This window comes from Vigna angularis, chromosome 7, assembly GCF_016808095.1.
Source record: "Vigna angularis cultivar LongXiaoDou No.4 chromosome 7, ASM1680809v1, whole genome shotgun sequence".
Classification (NCBI taxonomy): domain Eukaryota; kingdom Viridiplantae; phylum Streptophyta; class Magnoliopsida; order Fabales; family Fabaceae; genus Vigna; species Vigna angularis.
Window position 1 is genome coordinate 29759691 of NC_068976.1, and position 24322 is coordinate 29784012.

Genomic DNA, 24322 nt, shown 5'->3' on the forward strand with positions numbered 1-24322 from the left:
ATCTTTCTTGAATATGTAGATAAGGGCATATGGGATGCTGTTTTAAATGGTCCTTTTGAACTCACAAAATTAGTTGATGGAAAACTTGTTTTGAAAAACTTTACTGAGTGGAATCAAGAGGAAAATAGAAGAGCTTAATATGATATAAAAGCTAGAAATGTTATCTCTTCTACACTTACCATTGATGAGTTTTTCAAGGTGTCAACATGCAAGAGTGCAAAGGAAATGTGGGAAGTCCTAGAGGTGACTCATGAAGGGACTCAGGAAGTGAAAAGAGCTAGAAAGAACTCTTTAATCCAGGAATACGAAATGTTCAGGATGAAGGTTGGAGAGACTATCTATGACGTACAAAAAAGATTCACCCACATTGTCAACCATCTAATTGCACTTGGCAAAGTTTTTGAGATAGAAGAAATCAATATAAAGATCTTAAAAAGTCTCAACAGAAGCTGACAACCAAAGGTAACAACTATATTTGAATCAAGAGGGAGAGAAGTTGTGTATACCAAATGTGCATGAATAATTGTCCATGATAAATATGTTTATAGTTTTAACTTGTCTTCAATCAACTAGTACCTATAAGACAAAACATTCAATAATGAGCAATGAACACAAAAAAACATATCATAATAGGAAAAGCAAATGCATTATCATATTGGGTAGTTTGTAAAAGCATACATCTCATAGTTGTTTTTCTTTAAGGAAAGAAGTAGTAGTTCGATGCCTTCTATGTATGAAAATTAAAAACTCACGTGCAATTCAATGATCGCGCATCCAAAGGTTACACCAATTTCTACAAGAAAGTAAAATTGAACAAGACAAGGGAGGCTAACAACAACTCTATATATTGGAGGTTTAAGTCATGAGACTAAAGAAGTACAATAAAATTAGTATGATACATAAGAACATGCACATTAGAGTCTTGATATCCTAAATTCTTTATAAGTGTCACACCTTAGTTGCTGGTCGATTATAATCAATTGGGTCCCTTCCGGTGATTACTTTGAGGAGCAGCACCCCAAACTATAAAAATCACTCTTCTCAGCAACTAGGTGGTGGTGTTGAGGTCAGAGCAAGAAGCATACTAAGAACGCAACACATGCAAGTAGTGGCTAGTCTTCCCATTAGTAGAGTGCAAGTCAACAATCTGCAAGATCTATAATAGGAGACTAGAATCAACTTCTTAAAGAGTTGAGTTTATGCAAATTTGTTACAGGACGAAAACTCGACTATTATTGTTTTATTTGCAACATCTGATTGTCAAAATTCCCAACCCTAAATGGTGGAGTGTGAGTTCATTGAAGTTCAACCAACTAATCTCAAACACAAAATGTCAAAGATTTAAGTGGAGGGAAGAGAATAAACCTGATCGTCTAAACGGAAGCAAAGAACGTAATGTCTTAAGTCGAAGATGACAACTTCCGTCAAGAGGCAACCACGTGCCAAGGCGATGATGAGGAGAGGAAACCATGTGAGGAGGCAATGACGAGGAGCAATGGGTTGTGGAATGATGAGTGAACGAAGAAGAAGTCTGGAGGTGTGAACAAAGAGAAGAAGAGAGGATGATGCATGAACGAATAGAAGAAAAGTAATGGATAAATGAATTGGTAAAACTAGGGATTGAGACCTACTATGACAAGTGGTTCACTAACAGTCATAATAAAGAACTATTATGACAGGTATTACTAGACTTGTCATAATAGGTTTTTAATATAATTTTTTTTACCACATCCAATATATTATATAACTGGAGAATTAACAGTCATAATAGAAGTTACTATGACATATCTTCTTAAACATGTTATAATAAATTTTGATCATAATTTCAATTTTGTCACCATATCAACTTATTATGACAAGTCTCCTTTTACCTGTCATAATATGTGTTATTTTTATTAAGAAAATGTCACCGATAAACTTATTATGATAGGTAAATTACACCTATTATAATAAGTCATCACAAAAAGTCTTTTTTCTACCAGTAGAGTTAGAAGATAAAGACAACATCTTAACTCAAATGTAATCATCTCCTTCATCAACATATGAAATAACACTTCTCTAAGAACAACTCTTTTCTAACCTTGGTTTCTATCGAACTTGGCAAAAAGTAGAGGAGTATTTTTATGGAAACGAAAGAAACAAAAGAAGAAGAACTTGCTAGATATAAGGAAGCTTTTAAGTTGGAAGTTAAAGTTAGAAAGGTAGAGATCGAAGAATGTGAAAAAAAGCACTACAAGAGTTTTCAAAATTTTCAATGAAATTTTACCAATAAAAATAAATTTGTCGGTAAATCCAGTTTTTTTACAATGGTAGTGAAGACACATTGTAAAATGTTGTAGGATAATTAAGAACTATTTTTTCATCCCGATAGTGACATTTCCAAACATGTTTACTATGTGATACTTAGATGTTAAATTAAGGTATAATTACTTTATCTTTTTTTCTTTTAATATCTCATTGTTTAATGAGGTGGTTGTTTTGAAATAATTATATAAAATAGAGATTACTTTAGACATATTCAATGGAAAGTTAAGATGGAATGTTGCAATCATTACAACAACAACAAAGAAAAAATAATTGTCAGAAACAACAAAAAATTGTTAATAATGATTGTTTTCTAACAAATTTACATATGGATATCACCCATTATAATAATTATGAACAAATATATCATTTGATAATTATCGATGGTCATATCCGTTGATAATTATCAAAGGATATATAGGTTGGTATTTACCGATGAACATAGTTTGTCGGTAATTATCAAAAGATATATTTGTCAGCAAAGTTTGTGACCTAGTATGGGACATTATTGTCGACTTTATCATTCAACAAAGTATGTTGGTAAATGGCGTGATAGATTCAAGTGTAGAGAGGTATACTTGTTTTATCACACAATTAAACCTAGAAAACAACATAGACAGTGAAATCTAACATCACATTAATATCTAAACAAACATGTTTATAATGTAATTCACAAAACTATCATATGTAAAGTATATATGTTTATAAAGAGTATAATATTTGTATTCACATCTGATGTAGGGGCATCTAATCCCTCCATCCAAAGTATAATATTTATATTGTCAAGCCATCCAGACAAATTCTTCAACTCCTCTCACAAAATTTTCCATCAAACCTCTCACACTACTGTAAGAACGATCATACATCTAACCACCTCTCACACTAACGAGCATACATCTAACCACGGTAGTTGGAAACTTTGATCATGTTCTGTCACACAAAGGTGATTAGAAGTTCATCTAGAAAATAAGTTCTACAACTCAAAATAAATTCTACAATTAATTTCAGAGAAGTATAAATACTACACTATCGATAAATATACAAAACAAAAACATCATTATAAGAAATAAACTATAAAACCAACATCATTATAAGAAATAAACTATTTGTTCACAATAATTTTACATCATTTTTTTATATCTAAACACAAAGCTAAGATTGTAATTTTTATTTTATTTCTCTAGAAATAATACTTATTAAATGGACGCAATTTACTTTAACCATTAACTATGATTCAATTATGATAGAAAAACGAGACCAAATTAGATAAACACTATTAAAAATTGTACTTAAATAAATTATGTAATAAACAAACGTAAATAAGTTTTACCTTCTTCTAATTTACCAATTTTCTATTTTTATAAGTATAAGATTTGTTGGAACCAAACTTTTATATTTTAAGATTTTCATGACATTTCGTTTTTTTTTAGTTATAACTATAGCTTTTTCAACTATTTTAGTCATATGTTAAATATATTTTCCTATTTTAATCATCCATTAAATATGTTTTTTTTCTCTCTCCATATTATGAAAAATTATGTTTAGTTTCTAAACTAAATTATATCATATTTAGTCTTTATATCATGTGATAGTGAACGAATGTTTATAAAGAGTATAATATTTGTATTGTCACATCTGATGTAGGGGATCTAATCCCTCAATCCAAAGTATAATATTTATATTGTCAAGTAATCCAAATAAGTTCTTCAACTCCTCTACAAAATCTCGTATTATTGTAAGAACGATCATACATCTAATCACGATAGTTGAAAACTTTGTACATCTAACCACGGTAGTTGAAAACTTTGTACATCTAACCACGGTAGTTGGAAACTTTGATCATGTTCTGTGACAATCCAAAGAAAAAAAATGTTCCATCACACAAAGGTGATTGGAAGTTCATCTAGAAAATAAGTTCTACAACTCAAAATGAGTTCTACAATTAATTTCAAAGAAGTATAAATACTACACTATCGATGAATATACAAAACAAACATCATTATAAGAAATAAATTATTTGTTCTCAATAATTTGACATCATTTTTTTATAACTAAACACAAAGCTAAGATTGTAATTTTTATTTTATTTCTCTAGAAATAATACTTATTAAATGGGCACAATTTACTTTAACCATTATCTATGGATTCAATTATAATAGAAAAACGAGACAAAATTAGATAAAGATAATTAAAAATTGTACTTAAATCACTACAAAAAAAATATAATATAACAGGTTTTTTTTTCTGCGGTTTAAAAACACCTCTCCTAATTTTGGGTGGCTTTAATAAAATCCGCAATTATGTTTTTTTTTTATTTTTTTTAAAAACTTTTCGGCGGTTTCATCGAATCGCCTGTAAGTGTGTAAATAATTTCTCAGTTTTCTCTTCACTCCGTCCTCACTTTTGCATTTCTCCTCTCTGCCTCTCATTCTCCCATCCTAACTTTCCCTTCACCCCACCTTCCATTTGCCTTTTCATCTTCTTCACTTTGTCTCTCGTTCTTTCACCTTAACTTCTCCTCCCCATCGGCTTTCCTTTGCCTTTTGTATCTTCTCCACTCTGTCACTCATTCCCCAACCCTAATTTTCACCTCGCCGCGCGTTTTGCATTTTCTCCACCCTGACTCTTTCCTAACCCTAATGTCTCTCGGCTCCCGCAGCGACCGGAACTCCGCTGCAAGTTGCTCGAGCTTGGACGGAATGACAAGCTCCGAGGTGGAAATCACGAAGCAGGAAATCACAGGGTTTGTCTTGATCGAACTTAAACGACGTCAGAGGCGTTTGAAGAGCAAAGGTTTTCACACTGTTGGAAAGCCACTTCATTAGCTCAGATAAAGTAATAATGCAGATAAAAATTGCAGATTCAAGTTATGTTGTTAACGTGTGAAAATTTCTTATTTCACTTCGACTTGTCTGCATTCTAATTGGAATATATATTGGGAAAAAATTTGTTCTTTTTTCAGGATGGCGCAGATGCTGCTAAAAGTGCAAAGGTTAGTGTGATAGGACTGGACTCGGAGAAGGTCCAACAATTGTGTGATGTAACCAATCAGGAAGTTGAAGCCGAGAAGGTTCAAATTACCAATTACTTGTGTCTAGTAAGGCTCTTATGAGTCTACCTATTTACAACTTAGGAAGAAGTCCTTTTTCTAGATTTCTTAACCATTAGTTGTTTTGGTAAGGAAACTATGTTGTTCAGAGGATTAAAAGGAATAAAAGTGGTGGAATCCAAGGCAAAGTCTTTGAAGGCTCGAATGATAGTATGTCATTGCTCCTAATCTTTTTCTTTCCAGTGCCATATTTCCTCAAATGAATATTCATTGTCCTGATATTCAAAACTTCTTTGAGAGAGAACTTATTTCATTATAATATAACATTATAATATAACTGCTTGGTTTTCTTATTTTAGATCTTTATTAGTTGTAAAGAAAATAAGATTAGTGTTTACAACTTGTAGTACTTCTCTGTCAAATTATTGTCACAAAGCTTCTCCCTGAACATGTTTAAATTATTTTTCACCCAAATCTCTTCTGATTAACATTAAAAAAATACACAAAAACCTCTTATCACAAGTCATAAACCATGGATTTAGTGTAAAGGAAAATCAACAATGATAGGTTATAGTAGTAATACCTGATATGCTCCCACCAAATGAAGAATAATGCAAGCATTAGCAAAGGCAACAAGCCAATAAGGCTCATAAAACCCAAACCCTGTCGAGATGTTTCCTGGTGTACCATTTCCAAAAGCTCCATGTCTAAGGCATCCACAAGGTAGGTAGAAGAATGTTGTCACAATGGTTGCAACCATGGATATCTCAAATAACCTCCAATGCCATTCTCCATTTTAACCATCGTACTTATATTCGATATGTAATGTCTTCGTTAATCTCCTCATCATTTTGTAATACTGGTCTAAGGTATTTAAGTTTAGAAACTTGTAGTATGACACCTTCCATTTTTTACTTGCAATTGCAAAATTAATAATGTATATACTACACATATAGATAGTCAAAAACAAAAAGAAACTCAGACTAAAGAAACTTATGATAAATAATTATGTCAGTTTATGAACAAATCAGGATCAATCTAGAAGCAACACGAGCATGGCATTGAAGTCAAAATATGAAAGACTATGGTTGAATAAGTATAAAGAAAAAAGCTTGACAAATCTTAGTTAAATGTGAACTAGGAAGGCAGAATTTAAGCGATATTCAGGTGAGAAATTCCTTTCTTAAATTATATAGTTAGATACTTCGGCAACCGATAACTTTGGCAACACTTGGTTTCAGGGAACAAGATCAGTTGTTCTTGCAGGAGTAGTTTCAACTCTGAAATTGGTTGGGGGAAACTTGACCGATCACAGGTTCTTATTCCTTGGTGCTGGAGAGGTAAGTCATTATCCTTCTGGGATCATGTTTCCTTCTTCATTGTTTCCTACAGATAAGAAAGCCTAATCATTTCACAACAGAGAAAAAGGTGAAAAAAAGAGAGTACTGAACGTTATCAGATTACTTTGAATTGTTGTTCACTTGAATTGCATGGCTTGTGGTTGCAGGCTGACACTGGAATAGCAGAACTCCTAGCACTTGAAACTTCAAAATGGGTTAGATTTCTTACATGATTATTAAACTAACGAGTTAGATTTTTCCAGAAACTAACCATTGTCTTGGCAGACAAATGTCCCAGTAGAAGAATTGTGCAAGAACATTTGGTTGGTAGACTCACAGGTTTTACAAAAGCCAATTTAGCTCTTTCCTGTGGAAAGCAATTGTTTTTTTACCATTGTATCAATCTTTTATTCCTACTTTTGCAGGGTTTGATCGTGAGATCCCGCAAAGACTCACTTCAATCTTTCAAAGAGACCCTGGGCTCATGAACATGAACTTGTTAAGAAACTTGTAGATGCTATTAATTTATGGCTCTCCATCTCTCTTGCCTCTCACTCACAGAGAAGTAGTTTCAAATTTCTTACATTTCAATGTTTTCTTCTCAGAAAATTAAACCAACGGTTTTAATCGGAACATCAGGACAAGGGAAAGCTTTTACCAAGGAACTGATTGAAGCTATGGCTTCCATCAATGAGGTAACATGTTAATCAATCCACTTGCCAACCTACTGTGCATTTTGATGCCACAGAAGCTAATCTATCCATCATTTGTAATGCTTGCAGAAATCTATTATTCTTTCATGGTCAGGAAAGAAAATAATGTGTATAAATTTTCTACCAGAATTGGAGCATGTATGGGATAAGGATCCTGAGAGAATTATTAGCCTTCAACTGCTAAATGAAATGTGTGTTAAAGAATGTAAGAGTCTTAAAAATTTGTTTCCAGCATCGGTAATCAAAGATCTTACCGGACTTGAAGTGTTTGAAGTAACAAAGTGTGAAGAATTGGAAGAGATATTTATGAAGAATGAAACAAGTGGAGAAGAAGAAGGATCAACACAAGAGTTTGTGTTTCATCGTCTCACTACATTAACGCTACAACAAGTGTTTAGTTAAAGTAAGACTTTTAATAAAATACATTGTTGTTAAAATTGATTTTATGTAATGATAAATTGGCTTAATTAAATTTGAGATTCTATGCATGTTATTCATCAAGTACTTATTTACTTGTTATATTTGATTAAAATATAATTTACTTGTTATATTTTATGTACTTGATTTATTTTTATAACAGTTATTTACTCCTTAGAACTTTGCAGGTCTTGCACGCTGGTGGAAAATTTGGTGGTGCCAACAGTGGGTACTCTGTTTCAGGAGGTTTGCACGGTGTCTCAGTTGGATAACAATTATATTTTCAGAAGGTAAGAAAAGACGTTAATTTAATTTATAAAATATAAAAATACTGTGATTGCCTCTTTTAGTTGTCAATGGAGATTTCATGTTCTATTTATAATCATTGACTTTTTGTGATGGTTATAAACACAAAAATGCCTGAATATTAAAGCAATGTTTTATACTTCACTTTACTCACAATGACTTTATGTTGTGTTTAAATTAATTGTTGAGGGTCTTGATTCGATCGCGTTACTCTTAATCCTGAGGCTCTATACAGTCTAGACTCTAGCAATCCATCATTATACATTATTAGGAAATTTTTTTGTTGAGAAATTTTTTTGTGGCTGTTAAACTGATTGGCTGTTCTATATTGCTATCAAGTGCAGTCAAATGAAGATGCTCTTCATTCACTATCTCAAGTTGGAGAAAATTCTCATGTACAAGATGAAAATAAGGAAGTGTGCCACATGATAGATGTAACGAAGAAGAACCTGGGTTGAGATTGAATTGGAGCCGGGTTAGCCCCCTAGCCCCCATTTTTTTGTGCGACGACGACGGCAGCATTCGGCCCTTCTCTCAATCACAGTAGTCGACGGCAGCATCAACCTCAAAACTTGCAAGAACTGCAAAACCCAATTCGACCTTTCTCTCAATCACCTTCTTGCTTGTCGATTTCACACTGCTCATTTTGAAGGTACCCACTTCGTTTCTCACCTACTTCATGTTTATTTGTCTCTCTATGTTTATGAGTGTGAACCAGAAATAGTATCTTGAATGTGTTTGTTGGTGATATATGGTCGAAGTTAGGGTGAAGCACCCATTTATCCACATGTAAGTTTGTGGCTATGAGAAGTGATTTTGGTGTTTGTAAGATTGAGCCATTGTATAGAAGCAGAGTAGTCTCTTTGAGTCAGCTCAGTGTGAATTTAGTGAAGAATTTTTAGGTTATCGTGTTCATGCCAAAAGAAATCAAATCGATCCCATCAGAAGGAGGGTGAAAGGTTGGATTTTAATGAACTTTTGGGAATCTGAGTAGTGTGGTACTACTAGTGTTGAGTTACATAATACGCACTAACTATCGTCCTCCTAGTGTAGGGCGTTTGTCCTTGAGGTAAAGGACCTTCCACCTCATTTTTGGTTCAGTTTAGATCCCGTGAACAGCAAAATTGCTGATGATGAATAAGAATTTACTTTATATAGCTTCAAGATGATGTTTACTGGCAAACTTACAAAAGTCACCCTGTCTTTCCATCAACATATAATGCGTATTGGAAAGAAACTTATTCAGTCAATTCCCACTCTTAAAGAAAATATTGATCTCTATTTTTCTTCCTATCATTTATATCTTGTCATTTCTATCTCTCTAATTAACAATCCAACTAACTGACTAATAGGGACTAGGCCATCTTTAATTGGGATGTGCGAACGTAAAAGATTTTAAAGGTTGGCAACAAATTTAAGTTGCAATACTAAATTTGCATCACAATAATCCTATTTAAATTTAAACTTAAATAATATGTCATCACAGAAAAGGTAGAGGTTCTAAGGTATTGTTAGTAGGATATTGGGTGTACTACTAGAAACTGTTAGAAGATTTTAGTGATCTCTCTGTAATTATTACTATAGGGTTAGAGTTCTCTGTATACAGAGGTTGATATACTGTTTCAGAAAAATCAATTGAGTGAGAATCTTCTTTCTTTCAGATAAATAGTTAAGGTTATTTAAATGGGATTCAATCCAGAGAACCAGTTGGGTAACCAAGTGGAATGGGCTATCCCCTTTGTTTCTTTTTCTACCACTTTTTTCTCTGTCTTCTTAAAATAATCTTATCTTAATTAACATCAACTACTTTCTAATCTAATCTCATAGTATTTAGTAGTTTTCGATTCAAAGCAAGGAACCAAGAGTGTTTCTCCTGATCTTTCTGGTTCTCAATTTATATTTTTTAGATTATGCTTTAGTGGCTTCTATTTGCCAATTCACTGACAGGATCTGGTAAAGAACAATGATCAATAATAAGCATGAACAATGACAAGGGTAAGTGAGAAAACAAAATCTGGATATGCTTTTTATTCTCCAGATATGATGTTTTTTGTTTCAGCATTTAATCATAAAATAAACCTTCAATTGCTATATGTTTCTCTGCAGAGGTGTTTCTATTATGCAGTTTAAGTTGGGTTTGAGGTTGGGTTTGTTGTTGTAGAATTCACTATCTTTTGTTTCTACTTTTATTATTATATTTTTTTCATGGTAAAAAGGAAAAAGGAAAGTCTATAGACTAGCCCTGACCCACATGGCTTTAGGGATATTTGGTCCTGTGAGTTTGTTTTCGCCCCAACCCACATGGGCTAGGGTCAAATTTTATAAAATGGGTTGTTTTGACAGGTCTACTTAGGAGGTGGAGGTGGGTTGGTGGTGGTGGTAGTGGTTTAGGAGGTGGAGGTGGAGGTGAGCTTGGTGGTAGTATTCAATGTAATCTTCAAAACATTTGAAAATCAATAATAAGTAAATTTAATATTAAGAGCAATAGAGAGATAAAAGAGAGAAAAAGCGCATGCGAGAAAGAGCATAGGACAGAGAAAAAAAATTACAAATGTTTTTACCACATTACCATAAAGTTAACTCTGTTTTTGTCAATTTAATAAAAGGACTTGATTGGTGTAATTATATCAATGGTTGTTGACTTTTTTTTCTTAGATATTTTTTAATTATTTTTATTTTTTAAAATGTTTTAAAAAAAATAATTTATCATGTATCAAATTCAAATCGTGATACTTAACTATGACAATGTGATATGACCATGATATTATCATATGTCACTGTCATATCATATGTCACTGTCACGTTCTTTGTCATTATCTTAATTTCACTTTGATTCCGTATTTTTATTTTGTTTCAATTAAGTTTTTTTTTTTAAATTAAACAATTTTTGTTCATCTCCAAATTAAAACAAAATTTTATTTTTATATAAATATTTTTATTAAAATTGATATTTTTAATAAATCTTTTTAAAAAAATTAACTTTATTTATAATTATATTTTACATTGAATTTTATCTAAAATTATTTTAAAGTTATTAATAGAAAATAGGTTTAATCATTTTAGAGGTTCCTATGTGTGCAGATTCGTGTCAATTAGGTCCTCGTATTTTGAAATAGCTATATTGAATCCCTTTTATATAAAATTGAATCAATAATGTCTATGCCGTTAAATGTTGTGGACGACATTAAATTTTTTGCCTTGCGTGAGCTAGCATTTAATAACACGTGGCACAATAAATCTCGTTGCGTGGAAACCTTCTCCCCTTCCTTTTCCTCACCAACTCCAACCTCACCTCCATTCCCTGAAAACCTTCTTCTCACCCTCCCACACCCACTTCTTCAACATCTACATCCACGCCCATCCCCTAATCCAACCGTCCGACGCACTTCCCATGCCTTCCCATCTCTCATCATCGTCACTCTTCGTCTCATCGCTACCCCAGTCCTTGGTCGTCGATAAAAGATATGTTGGTAAATAAAATTTATTGACGGATATATATTTGTCAGTAAAAATCTGTCGATAATATTAATAATTATTGTAGTAAGTGGAGGAAGAAGAGGACTTTATTGTCCAACCAGAAGCCCAAGAACAACATGGTAGTATTATTGTGCCTGAAACACTTCTGGAATCTTCACCTGCAGTAGCACAACCTACGGAACATGCCGTATAGAAGTCGAACGGGAGCCCATACCACAACTTCAACCGGTAGCTGGTGCTAGTGCAACAATGTTAGTTGGTGGAGCCAACCCTGGTGTAGTAGAATCGTCCACTATAGCAGGAGTAACAAAATCTTTTGACATAGAATCGGCCACTACAGTAGGAGTAGCAGAATCGACCACTGCAATAGGAATAACAAAATGTCGACAAAACCATGAAAGACAAGAACTTTTTCGAAACTATATCACTCGATATACTTCATTAACTTCGGTTGATAGCATACTAAAAGGGGTCTGGATTAATACAATAACTGATACTGTTCTAGTACCAATAAACGAATTTTTAATATATAAGTTATTACATCGTAACATTGTAAGAGAAACGAGTCTGAGAAGATTAATAACTACAGTGATAACATCAACATGTGAATCTTTTCTAGCTGCCTTAACTTCTATGATATACTTCAGTGTTTTTCGTCATTTGGAATTTGGAGCAAGAATATCCGTTATTGCACTGAGTATAGTCTTTCTCCTAATTGTAGGAAGTTCGGAAACGACATTTAAAAGATATATGAAAGTTAATAAAGTAAATTCAGTGATATAGTTTCGAAAAAGTTCTTGTCTTACATGGTTTTGTCGACGTTCTGCTACTCCTGCTGCAGTGGTCGATTCTATTAATCCTGCTGTAGTGGCTGATTCTATGTCCAGAGATTCTGCTACTCCTGTTGCAGTCGGCGATTCTGCTGCACCAGGTTGGGCTCCACCAACTAACATAGTTGCACTAGGTACCGGTTGGACTTGTGGTATGGGCTCCTGTTCGACTTCCACTACGGTATGTTCCGAAGGTTTTGCTACTGTAGGTGAAGATTCCCGAAGTGTTCCAGGCACAATAATACTACCATGTTGTTCTTGGGCTTCTGGTTGGACAACAAATTCCTCCACTTACTATAAAAATTATTAATATTACCGACGGATATATATCCGTTAGTAAATTTTCATTACCGACGAATCTTTATTCTTTAACTGACGGTCAAAAGCTTTTGATAAATCCGTCGGTAATGTGTATGTCACTTATCGACGAATTTGCCAAAGGCTTTTGGCCTTCGGTAATGTGTATGTCACTTAAGTTTTGCAAAATATTTATTAAGAAAAAGCTAATTAACATTGCTATCCCAATCTCTCCTATAAGTACGAAAACGTTTCTAAAACCTCCTAGATTCTTTTAAATGTGGTTTCCGAATTTCCTACAATTAGGAGAAAGACTATACTCAGTGCAATAACATATATTCTTGCTCCAAGTTCCAAATGACGAAAAGCAGTGAAGTATATTATAGAAGTTAAAGAACCTAGAAAAAATCCACATGTTGATGCTATTACTGTAGTTATTAATCTTCTCAGACCCGTGTCTCTTACAATGTTACGATGTAGTAGTTTATATATTAAAAATTTGTTTATTGGTACTAGAACAGTACCAATTATTGTATTAATCCAGCTTATTCACGCTCGCCTCACCTTAATGCGAGTTGAGACGCCCCATTGGCTTCCTTCGGTTTCTGACCGAATATACTGCTACTCGTAGAGCTTTTGCTCCAGCTTCTATTTGCATCTGCATCATCAACAAAAGCACACTTCACTTTCTTCATTCTCTCCCATCATCTTCAACCCATGCACTTCGAGCCTTTGCTCTTTCTCTACGAATGCCGCTTAACCTTTGAATAACCGAACCCGTTGGAGCTCACCTCATCACTACGTTACGAAGTGGTCTTGCCAAAGCGGTTCGAGCTCTCTGCTATCTCTAGCAAGACCACCACTCCAACACCATAAACATGGCTTTGCTGTATCCCTTCACCCGAAAAGCAGAGAATCAAATACATCAACCACAAACTAAGTCAGACCATGAAACTATGCCTCTTTCCATCTCCAACCATCAAATGAATTTGAATCAGTAGAATGGTTACTCACCAAAAAATCATATAACAGAAAGAAAAAATAACCGAACAGTGGTTTCATCTTCACTGACTCATCCCCTCCTCCCTCGTTCCCTCCATCACCATAGCCGTATTCACACTCACGGCTATCACCACACCTCATTCCCAACCAAACAAACACAAAATATATTACAAAGACACGCAGAGGTAAAAGACGGTGGTTCGGTGGTTTTGGGAAAATCCTTAAGGCACGGAGAAGTCGATGGTAATTTGGGAATGGTTTAGGTTGTTTCTTATAGGTTTGGTGTGGTTCACGGTTGTCGGAGGCTGAGTTGCCTGGTAATGGGTGAATGTTGAAGGCGAAGAGGAGGGTCCGGTGGTTGAGGATGATGATGATGATGGGTGTCGTTGGACTCGAAGGAATCAGAGATGAAGGCGGAGGAAATCCTTCCTTGGGGTCGCCGTTTTCGAAAGGAGAAGGAGGCGGCCTGGTGTGTTAGCTCGGACGAAGGCTCCGGCGGCGTGCGTCCTTACTGGCGACGCCATGGACGGAGGTTCGCGATGTCGATTTGAAGAAGTGTTGGTGCGTGTGCGGCGGAGGAAGACCCTCCCTTGGGCTGCTGTCCTCGAAGCGAAAGGGAGAGGAGGCGGATCTGAGGCCAGTGACTAGCGGCGACCTGGGTGGCGTCGACAACGGAGAGTTGGACCGGATAGAGGGCCCTCCCGCGGTGGCTGTTTGGACGGTGGCTGGGGCGTGGCTGTTGAAGGGTGGAGGAGCATCTCTGGGTTTCCTGAGAAAGAGACCTTGGGGTCTCGTTTGAGTGAAGTTGTATGATGCACAGAGTGAGAGAACCCCTAAGGGTTTCTAAGCTGGAGAATGAAAAGGCCTTGGGCCTGTTGCTGACCCAGCCCCCTTTTGCGCAACCCCCATTCTTCACCCGCGCACCCCCATGCATCCTCGGGCCAGTGCTAGGCCAAGTCCAAGAAAAAAAAAACAAAAAAACCTTTCTCCTTCGCACAACCCTGTTTTTCACCCGCACACCCCCACACGTTTTCTTGGCTTGGGCTCAGGCCCATTCGTGGACCGTGTCTTATCATTTTATGGTTTTTCCGTAGTTTTCCAGAATAAACTATGGTGGCGACTCCAAATCTCTTTTTGAAAAACCTGTTCCTATTTTTGGATCGTCATCCCGTCGCGATTCCGGTTGCGACACCCATTATACCCAACATGTTGAATTTGCCATATGGCAAGGCCGAGTTAGTCATCAACCTAAATGTTAATTACTCATTAATTGTTAATTTATTTTTGTTATATAATTTTGTGTTTTTATGTAGGAACGAAGGGGGATCAAGGTGATCTCTAATGGCAAAAAGTTGAAGCATTTTGGAATGTACCATGAGGCTATTGAGCCTTATATCTCCATGTCGGGGTTGGGTTCCTTAGTGAACCTATCATACGAGTATGCCAATCATGGATTGATCGTTGCCCTTTCGGAGAGATGGCACCATGAGACGAATATTTTCCACCTCCCGATAGGTGAGATGAGCGTCACATTAGATGACGTTCTCAATCTACTCCACCTACCCATCATGGGTTAATTTTGTGAGGTCGAGGAGTTAGAATATGATGAGGCTCGATCTCATATTATGGAGCTGCTTGGCGTGGACCTGCCAAAGCTTTAGCTGAGATGAAACAGTTACGCGGTCTAAAAGTTAGGCTGAGCTGGCTGAGCTCTCAACTCAAAAAACAATCAACAATCAAACAATAAAAGTGAAGTGAACAAAATGCTACTGAGTGTGATGAAAGTGAAAAAATGGGAAGAAGGAAGGGAGTGCATGTAGGCTAGACATTTAGGGTTATTAGTAGTTGAGAGAATTGTTGATGGTTAAAAAATCATTAAGTCATCATTAATTTTATTTTAACTTTAATAAATGAATAACAAAACAGTAAAATTGGAGAGTGAAATAGGTAGGAGCCTGCTCCTTTTTTCTTTCAATTCAACACTCTTCATGATGTGACTAACATATGAATGAACTGATCCTTCTGACAACCTTCACAACCCGCAAGTATTTTTCTCCGAAAGTTCATGGAAACCTCTCACACAGATAACGTCTCGGGTCTATATGACTCGGTGGGCGTAATTGGGTTTAGGGTTTAGGGTTTAGGGTCTATATGACTCGGTGGGCGTAATTGGGTAAGAATTTTTAGTTTAAACTCACTTTTTCTCTCTTTAGTTTCTTGAACCTGAAATTTTTGTTTGTAAAGTTTTAATTACAAATATGACTTTCCGTTTTCGAAAATTGAACATATTTTATTTGACTGTTAATATAACATAAAATTTAACACAAGAAAAATTGCACACGGCAAAATCATAAGGATGGAAAATAGATTTAAGAGACGACTTCTAACATTTGCCGTATAAAGGAACCTATATTCTATTTGATTCACACATATTTTTTTTATAAATAAAAAAAATTATTTTTTTTAATGACTATGAATGATTAGGTGGTCGTATTGGGTTTCAAAAAAAATATAATTCCCATTTTATTTAGACTACGAGTTCTCCGAAGATGAAGTTGGCACTTTTAGGTCAACAAGTTGTTTTGTTTTTTGCTTGGATTCCTCTTAGACCAAAAATTAACCAGGATCACTTTAATCACGGTGAGGGGTTTCTCTCGACCAAAAACGGGGGCTCTCTGTTTGTGACTGGATGCAAACCTTGATCATGCTCAACCAAATTCTAAGATGGCTGAAGAGACCAAAGGTACTGAGACTTGTATGTCTTGCTTCATCTGTTGTTGGATTGCTCTGTTATGCACTCAGTTCCTCTTTCAAGTATTTACTAGGAAACTGGAGCTGGTGGAAGATGCTTATTTATATTGTTTTCAGTTTCATCATTTGCCTAGCCGTCTTGTTCACACCTGCAAGGTCGAGCTCCACCTCTCTCCGGTTGGAAGCTCATTTGGCATTTTTGGTTCTAATAATCACTTCTGTTTATTCCTTTTTCTTCGATAACGTGGTGAAGGGTAAACCTGATGCATACAGTCTCATCTCTTGTGCTGCTTTTGCTACCATGTCGCTTGGCTTGTCAAATCTCACTCAATTTGGATTCCAGATCGATCTGCTATATTTCTTCTGCGGAGGTTTAACAGTACAGCTCATGAAGATCAAATTGTGGTTAGTCACTGTTGGAGGTGGTTTCACTTATTCCCTCCTCCAGCTTCGTCACTATCCGAGCTACACACAAGGGGAGAATCTTCAGCTCCTGAACCAAAATCATGTGATCATTCAAGTCGATGATTCAGGAAGAATTAGTAGTAGCAGTCCTGTTATCATGGAACAACAAGCTAATGCTGATGTCGGTAGTACTCTAGGCACCTCACCAGAAGATGGGGATCTTATTCAAAGCAATTCAACTTCAGAAAATGGAAGCGTTGATGATGGTCTTTTCGTCCAACAACAGTTCATCAACTGTATAAAGGAGTTTGAAAAGGAGAATCAGATGCTTGTTCCCATGGTTTGTAGTCACGTGGAGAAATACCTTAAAGCCGTGTTTGACTCCAACGACAAAGACAAGGACCAGATTCAAATGTTGGAAGTACCGGTTCCAGACGTCAACTTGGTGATGGATGCACTTCCATTTGAAATTATAAGCCGCCTTAAAGAAATCGTGAAGCTGATTGTGGAAGGAGGTTTTACGGAGGAATGCAGCGACATTTACAGCAAATGGCGAAAGGAGTTTGCAGAACAGTGTCGGCGGGCACTTGGGTTGCAATTTCAGACGCCCAAGGATGAGGACGTTGAGAAGTGGTTAAAAACGTGTAAGGCAACTTCGAAGATACTGTTTCCCAATGAAAGGAGACTCTGCGATTACCTCTTTTCAGGGTTCTCTGTCGCTGCGGATGCCTTCTTCGACAAGGTTTGCAAGGAACTGACGATTGGACTAGTGAGTTTTGCCGATACCACCGTGACAACTGGGAATTTGCCGAATCTTCTGTTCAACATTGTCCCTAAAATGTCGGAGCCATTGGTCGAGTTGACACGGGAGTTCATCTCACCGATTTTGTTTGGCAAATTCTCGTTTGTAAATGATATTCAAGACGTTCGGCGAAGATTGACTGTGCTAAACAAGTTGAGGAAACTTACTTATCCCAATAATGTGCAGGCACCTGTTACTGATGGAGGGCTTCATCTGATTACTAAGAAAGCAATGGACCACATCCATACAATGTTTAAAGGTAAGATAAAGCAAAAGTTTGGCCAAGCTTACCGCTTCGTAAATTCTTCATTTTGGGTGGTGATAGGAAGGATGATTGAGTTGTTAGAGAGCGAATTGGAAGCCAAGTCTAAAGACTTCTACGCTGACCCCGCCCTGAGCTCTGTTTTTATGATCAATAATCTCAGCTACATAGAACAAAAGACGCATGATTTGCAATTCGACGATGATTGGTTTCGAACAAACACAGCAAAGGTGGAAGAAAACTACAACCTGTATCTAAGAAGTTCGTGGAATAAGATGGTGGACTTTTTGAAGGTTGAGACGAATGAGTTGGCGGAGGCTGATGTGGTAGCGGAGTTAATGAAAGAAAAGCTCAATTTGTTCAACCTGCACTTTGAGGAGACATGCACAATTCAATCTACATGGACTGTCTCTGATAAGCGACTGAAGGAACGAATAGTAAAGTCCATAGAGGAGATTTTGTTACCAGAATATGGAAAGTTTTGTGACAGGTTTCGAGTTGTTTTTGGTAATCAAGCTTATCACTATATTAAGTTTGGATTTCTAGACATTCAAAATTGTCTCAGCCATTTGTTTCTTCTAGATGATGAGATGACTCTCGAAGACAAGAAAACTGTATGAAGTTTGCAATAATTTAAAATACAAAATTTCATTGTTATACGTGATGTTTATAAAATGTGTTTTACTGTTTTTCTTTAATTTTTAGTTAGTATATTTCCTTTAAACCATCTAATTTCTAACATATTATGTGGTTGATCTTTTATATTTGTCAATAGTCCCTTGTCGTCCATAGAAAATACTGTAATTAACTCGTAATAATTATATGTGGTAACAATGAAACTTTTCTTATCTTTCGTCTCTTTGTCTTTTTCTTGATATCGATATTTATCTCTGCAAATGTTTTTTGAGAATATATATATATTAAAAAGCTAGCTTTAACAATGTATTTCCACCACACTTAAAAACAAATTACAATTGTAAAAGACACGTTAAATGTTTTTGTAAATAATAAAAACTGTACAATGATAGTTGTCTTTTGAATCATCATTGAGTGGAAAACAATAATAGTTTTCCATTGAATTGTTATTAAAATGATGTTTTTAACAATTATTTGGGAAAAGATGAACATCTTATGATTTTAATTAATTGTTAAAAAATAACTAAGTGTAAAACAAAAGTATGTTTCGTCCGATTGATAATATTTAATCTCCACAACAAATAATAAAAGAAGCATAAAGGATATAACACTATACTGTCTTAATTTTTGTACAATAGAACATTCTCAGATGATAAAATACATAGAAGTAAATAACATCGTATAACATAGAAAATATATTAATACGTATTCTATGCATTGTAGAGAAAGTTTTTCACTTTCATTTGTCAAAAATATTTGTTGGCTAAAAGACAATATATCATAAGATTTCTCTAGCAAAGAGATAAAAGATGTTTTTTTTCCAACCAAATTCCTGAATAAAAAATTATCTAACTATGGAATAACTATCAATATAAATTGTATTTTAAGATTAAACAAAAAAATGTACACTCTCCAATAAAATAATAAAAATAAATACATTAAGCTATTGAAATATTGTTAAAATAAACATTTATTTTTGTATGGTGTGCATTATCACAATCAAGCTCCTCAAGAAAAAAACATTTTAAAAGTTAATGTTACTCAATAATTAGTGTTTCTAGTATGGGTTGAGAATTATAATTAACACTCTTTTATATTTTTTTGTCAATCATTTAATATCTTCTCAAGTCTGCATTATAAAGTTAACCTCAATCCTTTCTCTTCAATCCCTTAAGTCAGTGGTGAATACTTATTAAAGGTAATCCAATCCTTAAGTTAGTTATATATGTCTAATCGCTTAATACAGTAAAATCTCAAATTCCTAATAAATACAATCATTTATCAACTTATATTATTTTTGTATTTATAGGTTTCGAGATGAACTTTTAATTAGAACTAATCTAATCATGACCTAAAGGTCAATAAATATGTTTTACCTATAAATGTATTGAATTTGTACTATTGGTGTTTGAAAATGATTACACCCATCAACTTACCAATAAACTGTCCGGTTCACATAAACTTAAAAGTTAAGAACGTTCTTTCAATATTTTTAAAAACATTGACCAAAGGTCACATTAACTACCTTCTTCAAGTCTATATAAGGAAAATAAAAAAAATAAACAAAGAGACCATGTTACATAATGTTAATAGATACTTTTCCTAATAACTATTTTGATCATTTAAATATTCAAATTTATTTATTCTAGATGATTCTTTAAATTATATTTGTAAACAATAAAACAAATTAATTTGATATTATTAAAATACACATAAAAAAGTATGTGAAAAATATAATATAAAAAATTACATTAAAAAACTAATGAGTTTAAGCAAAGTATCAATATATTGTGAAAATCATTAGTATACTTTTAAAACACATAATATATACCCATAAATAAATTTCAATATTGTATTATCATATAAATAAGCAATACACCTACTAGTTTATAAAATGAAATACTGAAATATAAAAAATAATTATAAATTTGTAAGAGATGTAACATGTAACATCCCAAAAATACAGTAAACACCATATAATAGAATTAATTACATTTAATGATAAATAAAAGCAGTCTTAATTTAACAACGGCAAAGGTTCGGGCCGAACGGCCTTACAAGCAGCGAATTACAATTAACGACGTTCGACCTAAGCATACATGACCGAAACGGTTTACAAAACAGAAATACCGAATGGTCAATTAAATCAAAAAGGGGAGGGGTCGTTCTAATACGGTACTCTAATCTAACTAAACTAAACAATTAACCGAACGTACTACTGTTCGGCCTTCACTTCAACCTCGACGAGATTTTCTTCCTCTAAGATTTCATCTTCAAGCGTCTCCTCAAGCAACGCCTCTCCATCTGCTCACATCCACACGAATGATCATTGCAAGACAAGAACGGACGTACAAGGACGAGACAACACAAGGAAAAACGAAAGGTAAGCTTATTGAATTTAATTCAAGTAATAACATGCATTTCATAACACATCAAACGTATTAAATACATTCCAACATATAATTCAATAAATTCTTTAACTCAACCAATTCCTGATACTAGACTGACTGTCCGGACCGTATGAATTCTGTGTAGCTACGACGTTCGTGCACCTAGGTGGTATAGCTGGAATTCTCATCAGCTACCACCCGAGGTTAGTCCGTTCCGTCCAAATTACATTTATGGACTAAAACCTCCTGCCATTCCCACACATGACATACTCCCCTCTACTTGAGGACGAGCACTCACGGAACATCAGGATGAATCGCCAGCTAAGCTTTGTCCACATTCATACTTTACCAATTCCAACTTTCATCCAAGAGTCGTTCCTTCCTGGAACGCTCGTTCAAAATCCACAACCATCATTTCCTTTCATATACTGTTCATTCTTTATAATTTTTCACTTTAATATCATTTTCATCATCCGTTCCAATTACTTAAAATGACGAGCGTTCAACCCTCTTCATAACGAGGACGAACGTTAAAACTGAGACCGAGAAATCCTCGTTTCAGAACAGAATAAAACCGACACATATCAGGTGACGAATGTCATTACCACTCGAATCAATTGAATGAACTGACTCTAGAACGATCCGATCAATACTCAGAATAAGTTAAGTACCAAGGCTCTAGGCCGAATCCAAATGGATAAAGATACCTCAAGACGATTGAATGACCATACCAAGAATAATTCAATTATATAAACCGACTACCAGTCAATGACCAGACGTGGTACACAGAGTTACTGAAATTTGGACGAACGCTATTTCCACCCGTTTGGTAATTAAATACAAGGACGAGCGTTCGGTATAAGACCGAGCGCCACTCATAACGTACGCTTTGGGTCGAGACCCATCGTTGATTCGAACTGATAATAGAAATAGAAATTAATATAATGATAAGAGATGGGGAAGTTAGGTTTTTAAGAATGACTAAGTGTACGAATGTATATTTACAAGCTTCTCAATTTCTCACATAACACTCAGGGCATCTACGTTTGGCCAAACGCTCAAACGTAGCACTTAATACAAGAGGGCGTTCGTCCTCAACTAGAAATCTTTCCAAATGAAAGAATTCAATTCAAAGAAGTTTACTAACAGCACCGAACGGTCAAGGACCGTTCAATGACGAACGTTCATTATCATAGGAAATTCATATTCAAAGTTTCATTTACATTAAACTCATTTCTCAGCATAAACTTTCATACTTTCAAATACTCATATCATAGTCCATTTCATTTTTCTCATACATCAACTCATAATCATAATCATATACCAAAATCAAATATCACCATTTCATGCTTCATACAACTCACATAACGTTCATACAGCACAACACATACACAAGAATTAAACTGAATAAGCTTCCCTTACCTGGATCAGTGGTGAACGTTCTAAGAGTATAATTTTTTGGTTGTCCGTGTACAGCTTTCTACTCCAACGATTTCTTAATTCTTCCAACTAAGTCTAACCAGAAATATAAAGAAGAATTTAGATGGTACCCCTGCATGCAACCAAAACTTGGTTTTGCATGTAACCCAAGAACGAACGATTAGAGATGAGAACTTACCAGCTTCAGACTCTGAAACTGTTCGGTCCAAACTAAAGCTTACGGCGCCGGGAGTACTTCTATGGTTTCTGAGTGATGAACGGAGAAGAAAAAGGATGAGTTTCAGTAGAGAGAAGGAAGAGTTTTCTAGAGAGAAGGAGGAGGAAATGAAAAGTCTGAGTTTGGGAAGAAGAAGGTGCATGCAGAAGAGTGACGCGGATTTCAGAAAGTTCAGTTTTGTTTAAAAATGAACGTCCGTTCTCCTGCTGACACCTGTATCCCACTAACTGATTTTCTGATCCTCTTTTATTGACACCTGACGTCCGCTCAGTGGGTTTTCTAAGTGCGTTTTTAATGTTTCTGAGCAGGGTTTTGAATACATTAATTGTGATTAAACAGGTGGGGTTTTGGGTGTTTTTAACGAGGCCTGACATAACATGATTCCGATCTACCTTAGAAATAATATTTAATATTTTTTAATTATTTTTTAAAATACAATACAAAAAAGTTAAATTTTATTTTTTAAAAATATTTTTTACACTATATGTATATCAATTAAAAATAATTATTCATAAAATCAAAATAACAATAATAACTGATTCTTACTAAACATACTAAATAACACAGTTGACTAAAATTCATTTAGTCTCCTCATTCTAAAATCATTTAACACTACGTCTATTTAAGTAATATTCACATATTATAATTGACAATTTAGTATTATAATTATTATCAATAATGATTTATCCTATAAAAGTTAACTAATATTATTTCCTCTAAAAGTTAACTAATATTATTTAAAGAATACTCATTTTATAATAATGAAAACGTTCATAAATATTTTAAACTTTTTCAATTATTCCGAGAGTCCAGATGGATCACCCTTTTTCAGCTACGAAAAATCTCGTTCAAACTAACAAAGAGTTTTCAATCCCAATAATATGAATAATAATAGGTAAAATAAATTATAAAAGAATATCAATAATATTATAAACATAATTCAAATATTTATCAATTTAATAAATTAATATAAAAAAACGTGCCAACATACGAATTTCAAACTAGTTGACAAAATTAGGATACCAGCGTAATTCGAAAAAGAACGTGAGTATTTAACCTTTTCCATTTCCAGTTTCTCTTCTTAGACTTTGTCCTTCCATACACAATCTTCTTCATTTTTTCTTTCAAATCAACACGCTTTATGAGTGTCTAACATGTGAACTGAGGACTCTCACACCCTTCAGAGTCCACAAGTACTACAAGTTCGTGGAATCTCCCCACAGATATAACGTGTGGGGTCTTGATGGATTAGCAGCAAGAGTGGTTTAGTAAATTCACTGTTACAATATATAACCATATATATTAACATTTTAAATTAAAAATTAGAAAAAAATTATTAAAATATTATTTCATGAAATTATCATGTAGAAGTATTTTTTATTGAAAGTGTCAATGATCAGTCCACAAATCATCTCTATTTTTTTAAAGTGGTGATATGGTAATATCATTAAAAAAAAACATTTGCATTAAAATCTAAAATAATAAAATTTTAATTATATTTATTAATATTTAAAAAAATTGTTAAATGAGTATTTTTTTTTTAGAAATGTCAAAAGAGATGTCAAAATCCCTCCCAGAACCTGCCCCAGCCATCGACCCCACCGCCGCCCCGTTCTAGATATGCGTGTGGGGTCTATATGACTCGACCAATATGACTCAGTCAGTGATCTTTTTTTTCTTAAAT

At 34.6% G+C, this 24322-nt stretch overlaps 1 protein-coding gene and 1 long non-coding RNA gene across 9 annotated transcripts; both read left to right on the plus strand.

Annotated features, from left to right (window-relative positions):
- Nucleotides 1–4678: 4678 nt before the first annotated feature.
- LOC128197689 (uncharacterized) lies at nucleotides 4679–5558 on the plus strand. Its single transcript, XR_008250321.1, has 2 exons — nucleotides 4679–5139; nucleotides 5267–5558. It is a non-coding gene; the product is annotated as an uncharacterized LOC128197689 (long non-coding RNA).
- Nucleotides 5559–5632: 74 nt separating this feature from the next.
- Nucleotides 5633–18614, plus strand: LOC108338008 (exocyst complex component EXO70B1-like). 8 transcript variants are annotated; one of them, XM_052879980.1, is made up of 11 exons: nucleotides 5634–6520; nucleotides 6595–6693; nucleotides 6861–6908; nucleotides 6979–7016; nucleotides 7119–7191; nucleotides 7299–7388; nucleotides 7476–7809; nucleotides 8012–8113; nucleotides 8474–8781; nucleotides 16360–16478; nucleotides 16561–18614. In XM_052879980.1, exons 10-11 carry the CDS (start codon nucleotides 16460–16462, stop codon nucleotides 18573–18575), a joined length of 2034 nt encoding a protein of 677 aa, XP_052735940.1. In that variant the 5' UTR covers nucleotides 5634–6520; nucleotides 6595–6693; nucleotides 6861–6908; nucleotides 6979–7016; nucleotides 7119–7191; nucleotides 7299–7388; nucleotides 7476–7809; nucleotides 8012–8113; nucleotides 8474–8781; nucleotides 16360–16459; the 3' UTR covers nucleotides 18576–18614. The 8 variants fall into 8 exon arrangements, with proteins under 8 accessions (XP_052735938.1, XP_052735939.1, XP_052735940.1 ...); XM_052879978.1 differs by having other exon boundaries at nucleotides 5633–6520; nucleotides 8002–8113; nucleotides 16360–18614; XM_052879979.1 differs by having other exon boundaries at nucleotides 5633–6520; nucleotides 7534–7809; nucleotides 8002–8113; nucleotides 16360–18614.
- Nucleotides 18615–24322: the final 5708 nt, after the last annotated feature.